Source organism: Megalobrama amblycephala, linkage group LG6 (assembly GCF_018812025.1).
Source record: "Megalobrama amblycephala isolate DHTTF-2021 linkage group LG6, ASM1881202v1, whole genome shotgun sequence".
NCBI classification, from domain to species: domain Eukaryota; kingdom Metazoa; phylum Chordata; class Actinopteri; order Cypriniformes; family Xenocyprididae; genus Megalobrama; species Megalobrama amblycephala.
The window spans coordinates 17346062-17357115 of record NC_063049.1 but is presented as its reverse complement, the minus strand read 5'-3'; the positions used below and the strand labels follow the sequence as shown (position 1 = coordinate 17357115).

Below are 11054 nucleotides of genomic sequence, written 5' to 3'. Positions count from 1 at the left end.
CCCAACTAAAGCAAACGCTGACATCTTTCATGGTGACTTGAAATGAAACATTCCATAAAACATTAATTAACACCTTTTTTCTCTCTTTCCTCTTTTTTTCTTTTTTCTCTCTTTTTCTCTCAATGATTCTGCTTATTAACATCAGGTGTCACCACTAATTGTCAATCATCACTCAATCATCAATCAATTATCTTATTAACTTTAACACTTTTTAACACCCGGCAAGATGGACTCATATGTACACTTTGGGTGTTAATTTAACACTGGGGATTTTACTGTGTGATCAGAGACATCATCACTTTGCGGTAGAATTTCTATAACGGTTGAATTGATTCCATGTGATATAATTAAATCTAGAGTATGTTTAAAATGGTGAGTGGGTCCAGTGACATTTTGTTTGACCCCAAAGGAGTTTATAGTAAATCTGTAAACGCAGCCCCAAACGCATCATTAGTATTGTCAACATGAATGTTAAAATCCCCAACAATCAGCACTTTATCGACGTTGACCAATAGGTCTGAGAGAAAGTCAATATGGACATGCCTCTTTCTCATTCCCCTTTACATTGACAGCTAAGTAAAATGGGTAAACGTGTATCCATCTGGTAGTAATCTCTGCAGAAGGCTTTAGCCATTTAGAATGTGATTCTGATCCCTGACAATTTGAGCTCCCTGAGGGATGAAATATGAAATAGGCTACGTGAACAGATGTAGTGACTGCATGTGATATAATTGTATGCAAATACTAATTTTATTATTAGTTATGTACATGAAGTTGATTTATGTTCTATTTTTTTTTCTGTTACTTGATTAATGTTTAAAGCTTTAGACCTATTTAGATTTTACCACTCATGGTGCTGATACTGTGCACATCAGTAATTGTTCATGGAAAGAGTTTAATTGACTTTAGTTCTGTTTTACCACCTGTAGCCTATCATTATGATGGTTTATCAGTAGCTAATATTTTAAGGTATAGAGCATAATTTAGTTGTTCAAGTAGGTTGGTGTGTTAGTCAGGTCTCTCTCTCGTGACGTCAAGATGCCTTTATATTACACTCCTGTTGCGCGTCCAGCAAAGCTCGCGCACTCGGCTGGAATACAGAACGACGCGTAGCGATGCAGAGCTGGGACTGAGAAGGGAACGTTTTGCCTCTAGGATGCAATGCGTAGACAAACGAAGTAGCACATTATCGGACATCAAACGGTCAACATTAATTTACCACAATACGTTGCTGCGACACGTATGCTACTGACCTTGTGAAAAACTAATAATAGTTCAAACAGTCAGATATATATCATGGGTTCCGCAGACCTTAATGAGGAGTACTGTCTAACTGATATTTAGATAGTCAGTTTGCTTGTCTCTTTTGAACGTCAAGTTCAACGGTCCAAAGTGCTCTCAAAGGTGAAGCGCGCTGTCAAATGAGAATGATCATCATTATCATCTGTAGCCTACTAATTGAATCATGATGCTCATGCGCCGGAGTACGCTGAGGTGTTCATTGAAGGAGTCTTACCTCAAAAAATCCAGCACTGATTCACAATAACTTTTCTAACTATTCCTAAGGATGTTTTCCGAGCAGGCTGACTTAAACTACAGCTTTAACATGAGCGAAGAAGACCGGTTAACTCTTCTGGACGAGGACTGGAGCGACTCGCCGGTGGAGACGCTCTCTCGCGCGGGCTTCATCGCCCTGTCCGTGTTCCTGGGATTCATAATGACTTTCGGCTTTTTCAACAACTTTATTGTATTAGTTCTCTTCTGTAAGTTCAAGACGCTCCGGACGCCGGTTAACATGCTGCTTCTTAACATTAGCGTCAGTGACATGCTGGTGTGTATGTTCGGGACGACCCTGAGCTTCGCGTCCAGTGTGCGGGGAAGGTGGCTGCTCGGACGACGCGGCTGCATGTGGTACGGCTTCATCAACTCCTGCTTCGGTACGTACTAAAACAAAATATTAACCAGCACCATTTCGAAAGTTTAAAGTGTCCCCCCACGCGTTATAAGTGGTACATTTTTCAAATATCTAGCATATAAAACTATAACATTAATGTAAAAACTTTAGTTTTGTGCGCTCATTAAGCTGGCTGTTTATGTTTCCTTTCATAAAAACCATTGTTACAAACACAAGATTATTGTGACTAGGCTACTGAAAATATTCGATTCAATCACCAGAACACAAATTCTCTTTCCATATGGTAATGTCAACAATCAGTTAATTCAATGCAAAATGTTTCCAATCACTTTTATATTTATGCAGTTGGTAGAGGGTTTTATACAATTCAAGGTATACTCTTTTATCAGATATATATATATATATATATATATATATTTTTTTTTTTCCGGGAATCGAACCAGTGACCTTTTCATGCTCTACTGTTTCAGCTACATGACAATCACCCTTGTCACAGTCATCAAATTAGAAAAAAAAAAACACTTACTAAGTTGACATAAAATCTATAATGTTTATATTATCTACTTGGTGTTGTCAAAAGGTATGATCAATGAAGATATCATTTCCATGAGGTTTTTTTTTGTCATTTCCAAAAGTAGAGCAGAGTATACCAACAATACTGTTATTAACAAGAATTGTGAAACATTATTTACACAGTAATGGCTGAATATCTTTAAAATATCTTTAAAATATTTGAAAGATGACAGTAGAAAAAGACCACATACTTATCATTAAGATAAATGACCTGATATTTTTCCTCTTCCCATGGTTCTGCCCACATTGATGTCCCTGATGTCTGGACCTCTGTATTTTTTCTGGTGTATATTAAAAGTTGTGAAATAATCACCTATATATAGAAAGATATTGTACAACCCCAAGATTACCACCTTTCTCATCTGAGCAATTTCAAAATGACTGAGATGGTCAATTAAATCAAAGAAGGCTGGCATTATCATTACTTTTTACAGAGGCAGAGTGTGAATTCTAGCACAACGCTTCAGTTTTAATAGCCAGAAAGTGAAGTTGCAATAGTCTTTTCTTCCCTAATGTGATGTATATCTGAGTGAAATGATTTCTTGAACAAGCAAAATGTTTTTCTTCTTGACTGTGACAAGGGTGATTGTCGTGTTGCTGAAACTGTAGAGCATGGCACTAGCAATGGCAAGCCCAGTGGTTTGATTCCCAGGGAATGCATATACTGATAAAAAAGTATACCTTGAATTGTATAAAAGCCCTTACCAACTGCATAAATAAAAATGTGATTTGAAACAAAAGTGTAAAACTTGGTAAGAACCCCAGTTTAGATTTAATGTAAACTTTATTTAAGTAGAAATGAAAATGCATATGTACAACTATCTTTGCATTTCGAGTATTATGGATAAATTGGTACATTAATGCGATAAACCCGCTTTCACTATTTCACACTTACATATAATCAGATATAGTATAAAATATGCATAAAATAAGCACTGGCTAATAATGGTAATTTATGAAATTTTTAATGCAATTTAAACTATATTCTGCTTAACTTTGTTTTAAAACTTTTGCACATAACGTATATAGCATATTCGATATATAGATAAATTCACTATTCTTGTTTTCATACACAGTTTACACATACGTTTGGAGGACAACATTGGGCAGGATGTGAAATGTGTTTTTTTTTTTTCAATAAATAAAATAAAATCAGGCATAAATTCCAATCGTTCATTTAATTAAAGTAACAATAGATCAGTTAATCAATGAATTGATTCAAAATAATCATTATTGGCCTCCCTACTCACATCATGTTTAAAAAATATCTATTGAAACTGGGATTCACGATTACAGATGCTTCACTCAGAAAAATGTTGAGCTTACTTATTTTATTTAACAACGAAGTAACAATGAAGCTATCAACTTGTTTTGCAATCACTACACAGCAGATTTGTACTCACGTTGGAAGTTTATGCTAAGTAGCCTACTTGTAAATTTTTCCTTCAGATTTGTAGCTGAATTTACAAGATAACATCTTCAAACTAATAAATATGGCTAAAGCTTTTAAACTAAAATAACTTTCTAGTCCAAGATGGACTAGGGGATTTTCTGACTATTCTGTATTCCTGTAGCTCAAACAGTAAAGCATGGTGACAGGGCATTAGTCTAATTACAAGTGAATGCATGAACTGATAAAATGTGCAGTTTGAATACAACATAAAATGCTTTGGATAAAAGTCTGTCCCTATTGTCAATGAATATTATTGCATCTACATCACAGTAATGGAAATGTACAGGGGGTTATCAGGCAGGAAGGATGTTAGCTAAATTATGTCAAGAAAGCCTCAAGGGAAAAACTGGACTGGCAGTCAAAAAAAAAAAAAAAAAAAAAAGGAAAAAGAAAAAGAAAAAAAAAAAAGAGAGAGAGAGAAAATAAATATATTATAGAAAATGACAAGCTGTGTGAGGCTTCCACCACAAGCTGGAGATCATAATAACTGCATTATCTAAACATATGTATCCTTTTGCATTTGCTGCAAAGTATCTTAATGATGGTATTTGGTCTGGAGGCTGTGCATTCTATGATGGTGTTGGCCTTCTATAGCCTGACTTCGTCATACTCATATTCTAGGCAGAATGTGAGTCTGATACTGCTCCATTGCACTTGAATTATGGGGCGTGTCTTAACCGAACCAGTAAAAAAAAAAAACTCTGCACTCAATTGGATAGACCTACAACCAATCAGAGCAACGCAGTAAGTGACGTATGTTGAACTTGTACTTAAACTTTTGCCGAATCCCGTTGGAAGGACAGCAAACACATCTTTCCCATCGACAAATGCCTCGATTGCGGTTCTTTGTTCGTCTTTTAAAATTAATGTGCTGTCGATTTCTTTTATTACAGACGTGATAGCGGAATCTAAACATCTTACTTCTCCAGCTGCAGTCATCATTGGTGAAAACCAATTCAACCCAAGCGCTCTTTGATGACGTGGGTGGTTACGTAACCGCAGATAGCCTGTCCATCATCGATTAAAGCCCGCCCTGGCAATTTGATTGGCTCGGCCTTCTGGGAGCTGAGCATAATTACTCCACAATGGATCGAGTCCAGACTGAACTTCCCGTCCAAAAAATGTTGTGGGCGGGGTTATAGCTATATAGAGGTGAAAAGAATAGGACATACCGCATTTTTTGATGATCTAAATACTACAATGGGTGATCTGTTTTACAAAACTAATAACCTCAAGACTGGCAAATGGCCCAAACAGTTTATCAGTATTTAATATAGACATGCATGAATATTTATTAGATATGGCAATAGTTCAAATGGCAAGGGGCTGTGCTTTGTCACAGTGGTTTGTTTATGCTTTATTAGTAGATTCTGCAGAGGCTGCAGCTTTGACTATGTCAAAAATTGCCTTTTGAGGAATAGATTCCCATCTGAAATGTAGGCTATGCAACATGTTGCATGAATAGTAATGTAACAAAAAAAGGAATGCTTTCTATTGCAAGGTTAGTGATACGAATATAATTTTATAAAATGCATCCTTGAAGGCTTCAGTTTACGACTTCAAACAGACAAGTGTCTAGATGCATATACACAGGCACACAGATTTTCAAAACTCATAACATGAATGGCCTGCTGTAAAAGGCCTTGTTATCTCACTGGAGCTGTATAGAAGCAGGTGGAAAATACAAATCAGACAGCAAATCATTTCAGTTTCAGTCATCCTCTATCTTTGCTCTATTTCTCTGAGCTTCTCATCCCTTTTGTCAGTCTGAATTTTCCACCTCTCAAGCTAAAACACAGAGGTACCTTGCTGCATGTGTAATTTTATTATTTTACAGCTGGTGGTCTTTGGTGTGCTGAGTAAGTTCAACCATTAATTCAATGGAAGAGAAAACACCCAAGCTAATTTTCAATTTCAATTTTGACTCCAGCTTTAGTGCTTCTGATGAAGCTTAATTGCCTGCAGATTTGTTTTTCTGTCATTGCTCTGGATTAGATCAATTAACCACTTTCTGCTGTTGAAAAAGTTGCAGGTTAAAGCAATATCACACTAACAATTTCAACAAATAAGTATGTAAATACGGGAAAAAATCAAGATGTGTCCCAAAGACCTTCTTGTAAGTGAAACTAGTTTAATTGGGCTTTTACACTGGGTGCGTTTGTTGCGGCCTGAGTCCTAGTGTGATTCTTCCCGGTCCCCCCCGCAGCATTGGTCTGGTTTCACAGTTTTCTCAACTTCATTCTATCCAACCCTGGTGCATTTGTGTTTATCTTACATTATCACAAACATGCACAGTGCATGAATATATTGTGTTTTTTTATTGATGTGGTGCTATTATGCACAGCAGAGTGAACAACACTTTTAGTTACTGTATGTGCGTCACATGAAGACGGCTTTGTGCTGTTTGCAAATGGACTCTTTTAAGGAGACAGCAAATTGCAAGCCATTCAATTACATGTGTTTTGTACATGTGTTTTGCATACGCAGGTTACTTTACTTCCTGAACAAGTGTGCACCTGAGTCCCAGTGCAACTGAACTTAGACCATTCTACACACTCTAAAAAATGTTGGGTTAAAGACAACCCAGGTTGGGTTGAAAATGGACAAACCCAGTGGTTGGGTTAAAAGTTTGCCCAATGTGCTGGGCAGTTTTATTTAACCCAACTATTGTTTAAAAATTACTATATGGCTGGCTTAAAATGAGCCCAAAATAGGTTGGAAATTAAAAATCAGACACATAATTACTAGAGGCAACAATAATAATCAAAACGTGAACATTTATTAATAAGCAATTTAATAAATATTTATTGTTTAATTATTATTCATTAAACATATTAATAAATGTTAATTTATTAAACATATTAATAAAAGTTAATTTCCAACACATTTTGGGTTCATTTTAAGCAAGCAATACAGTAATTGTTAAACAATAGTTGAGTTAAAACAACCCAATACCTGGGTCTGTCTGTTTTCAACCCAACTTGGGTTGTTTTTAACCCAACATTTTTTAGAGTGCAGGTAGTCTCGGGTTTAGTAACCTGGTGCGCTCCCGGGTCCCCATGACATCTTTCACATTTTTTAATGCAAACCGCGCCCTGTTTCAAAGTGAACTGCCAGCAACACACATTCATGGTGTTTTGTTTCTGAATGACTCAGTGTTTTGAACAAATCAGTTGAGTTCATGAGTTCACACTTACAAATGATTAGATAGTGTAAAAGGGTACGCATATTTGGCTTGCTGTCCGGGGGAGGGCTCCGAGCTCGGAATGTAGCCCAAACCCAGAGTACTCCCCCGTATCTTTGTGAGTATGAGGAGACAGGGTGGTAGAGGGATGCAGAAAAAACTGTCAAGGATATATTCAACCAATATTCAATATTGTCCAACAAGCAATAAGTTATCCTGCTTAAAAATCCAGCATTAGATATGTATTCTATGTTAGGACGAGCATGGGATGCTGGTTGTTGCTGGTTTGCTGGTCCCGAACATGGGAAGCGGGAGTACTGGTGGACCAGCTACACCAGCTCAGTTTTGCTTGAGAGCAGCATGACTATGCTGGTCCACCAGCTAGACCAGCACTGTACCGGCTCTTGCATAAACCAGCCTGGACCTACATGGAATTCATGCTGTACTTATTCATGCTGTACTCATTCACAAAGTACTCACATAAGAGAGTATGTGATTTTTGAACACCTGAATAAATGAGTGTTTTGAACAAATCGGTTGAGAATGATTCAAATTATTTACTCATAAAGACGGGTACTTTTTGCCACCTACTGGTGTAATGATGCTGAAAGAGTGACTAAAAAATCTACTCTGATACTTAACACTCTGTATGGAACAAACACAGACAAGCGGAGTGGTACAGAGAGTGGAAATTCCCAGTGCTTTTGGACTGCTATATTAGCGATTATGGAAATCTGCTTGATATTTGAGAACCTGAAACCAACTACTTAAAAATAAATCAAATTCAGCTTTGAAAGTAGAATGTGAGCAGTCAAGCTGACACCTAGAAGAATATATTTCCTTTGCAGAAACACAACTGTATATTTATGCTCACGCTTCATCTGTGAGGTGTCAAATTCGACACATTTGCATATATGTTTAATTAAGTGAATCTCCTGTACTCACTTTCCTTGTTGCTTTAAATGTATATTTAATTTAAAATGCTTAAAACCATGTACACTCATATGAAAGACTCCAGTCATTTCATTGTCTGTTGCAGCAAGTCCTCTCATAGGGGCCAGCATGTTGAGATTATATGACCAACCAAATACTATATTTTGTGTTCTTAAGCAGAACTGTGTTGGGACTACTATTTTGAAGTGACGAGTAAACAAAATTGATGAAGTACACTACTCCTATCGCATGTGCTTCATTGCTTTGGTCACATTTTAGTTTAGGGTCTAATTCTCACTATGAACTAACTATTAACTATTACTTTTGCCTCAATAAACTCCTAATGACTGCTTATTAATAGTTATTAAGATAATTGTTAAAGGGGACCTATAATGCCCCTTTTACAAGATGTAATATAAGTCTCTGGTGTCCCTAGAATGTGTCTGTGAAGTTTCAGCTCAAAATACCCCACAGATCATTTATTATAGCTTGTCAAATTTGCCCTTGTGTGAGCAACAAATCTTTTGTTTGGAATCAGTGGTTCGTAGTGTGTATCAAACTGCCAAAGTCACACCCCCCAGTGGTGAACCATTGAAATTTCAAAACACTTATCATGTAACGAAGCCTCGTTTACTGAAATCACGTGACTTTGGCAGTTTGATACGCGCTCTGAATCACTGATTCGAAACAAAAGATTTGGAAAGCTTTGAAGCTTCATGAAGCAGTGTTTTGAAATCGCCCATCACTAGATATTATTGAATAAAGTCGTTAGCTTCATAACATTAAGGTTGAACCACTGTAGTCACATGAACTGTTTTAAATATGTCTTTAGTAGCTTTCTGGACATTGAAAGTGTTAATTGTCTTGCTGGCAATGCAGGCCTCATTGAATCATTGGATTTTATGAAAAATATCTTAATTTGTGTCAGTAATTAATGACAATATTTTCATTTTTGGGTGAGCTAACCCTTTAAATGCAAATAAGTTTCTGCTACCGTCCACTTTCCAGAAGAGGGAAATTTACTTGGCGTCACCCCCTTTGTTGCGTGTTCTCGGGGGCAGGGTATATGTAAATTTTAGGGTTAGTGATGTCACTAACCCGGGAAGAAGCTTGTATAGTCCCTACCAACCACTTGTTGTAGTCCTTAAACAGAGAATTCTTTAAAAGAAAATATCTCCCTTTGCATTGAACTTTGAGCGTCTTAACTTTGCAGACATTGTTTATGCTCAAACAGCAACATTACACACTAACTGTGGCACACTAACATGTAGAGTATGGTCAAGCTGAATAAAGCATTAATATGTGCTTTATAAGTACCAATAAACAGCCAATATCCTAATAATATGCATGTTAAAAAGCAACTACTTAATAGTGAGAATTGGACCCTAAACTTAAGTGTTTCATTGTCTTATAACTCCTGACAGATACCAGTATTGTTTTTATCTTTTTTTACAATCAATTTATTTAATTAATCTTTTCCTGTTCTTTTAATTTCTTCATTTTCTTCTCCCATGTACATGATCCTGTATATCTGTGCAGCTCTTCAGTAATTCAGAACAAAGGGTCTGTTAGTAGCGACTAGAGGTGCTGGAGAATGAGTACTGCATGCCAGAAGAGTCATCAGACTCATTCATGTCTCTAATTCCACTCACACATGCTCAGCCATGGAGACACATCTGAACACAGACTCAAAACACTCTGTACAGCACCTCTTCATTATAACCTTCACCATTGGGTTTGAGTTTTCAATGAGTGTAGGTTTATTATAACTGCTGGTCATGTTTTGATTTCAGCAGAGGCTATTTGCACAAAGTGCAATAGATGCTATTTACACTGTGTATTTTCATTTCACTAAGTGTAAATAGTAGTCAGATGTTTTTTATACTTAGTGCAAATAGTGGCACATACTATTTGCACCTCAGTGTATTGTAGTATATTATAAAACTGTATGCAGTGATAACAACATATACAGTATGCATAATTATATTTATTAAAATCATAAATGGATGCTGCCTTAGTTAGACAATAGTTGTCTCTATCCCTTAGGTGAATGTACACAAAAGATTATTTAACTAATCTATGGAATGCATAATAAAAATCTAAACACACACGCATAGACTAAAATATGGAATAATGAAAATGAAAGAGTCAGTCACTACCTGAGCAAAACCATCTGTTTCTTAATTTAAAGCACCTTGGTAACAAGGGGTCAACATCTTATCCTCATGTGTTTGATAAAGGTTTAAGTGGATACTCTCATTGTCCTTAGTAGTGTAATAAACAGAAGAGTCTTTCAATGGTTTTTCCTTGAGCTGGCGATGGAAGAAGGTAGTGTTGAAAATTGCATCGGATTCTTCCAGGGTGAAATGAACAGAGAAAAACTTCTGACTGTGAATAATGGGTGAGGCCTTGCCGGAAACAGCGATGAGAAGTAGTAAGGTACACGTGACGATGTTTATTCTAGTAACTTACACTTCACCAAAACCACACTGCAAAAAAGAATCGTGTAAAACCCAGTAAACCTTGAGATTATTACTTGTGACATTAGAACAAAATATATGGATATGTGAACATGTACACAACTAAATTACTGATCTATTAAATATTTTCTAATTTCACTAAACAGTTTCATTTAGTTTCATGAACATTTTTATTAAACATGGACCTTTATTTTCATTAAAATGGATTATTTCTGGTATTGTTGGCACATTTTGTAAATGTAAGCAACTAATTTAGACGCGCAAACTGGGTGCCAGTGTGGTGTGACGCACATGCTCAGTAAGATTCGCCTCACATTCGTGCATCTTCGGATGCAGAGCCGTGCGGAAAGTTACAAAATGTGCCGTGCACACCGCCAAGCGAAACGGGTTCACGCGCACTCAACGCGCACTTCCGCCAACACCGCGATGACACCATTTTTGACGCTCGCACCCAAGCGAACTTGCGGACGCGTCGAATATAAATCAGGCTTCACTTCTCTTACTTTAATTCTGGAC

General features: G+C 36.8%; 1 protein-coding gene across 1 annotated transcript in view; it reads left to right on the top strand.

The window, feature by feature from the left end:
* The first annotated feature begins 298 nt into the window (after positions 1 to 298).
* tmtops2b (teleost multiple tissue opsin 2b) overlaps positions 299 to 11054 on the top strand; it is an 83204-nt gene continuing 72448 nt past the window's right edge. Inside the window, exon 1 of the mRNA XM_048193136.1 lies at positions 299 to 1937. Within this exon, the coding sequence (XP_048049093.1) occupies positions 1568 to 1937 (370 nt within the window). The 5' untranslated portion in view covers positions 299 to 1567. The remainder of the gene's footprint in view (positions 1938 to 11054) is intronic.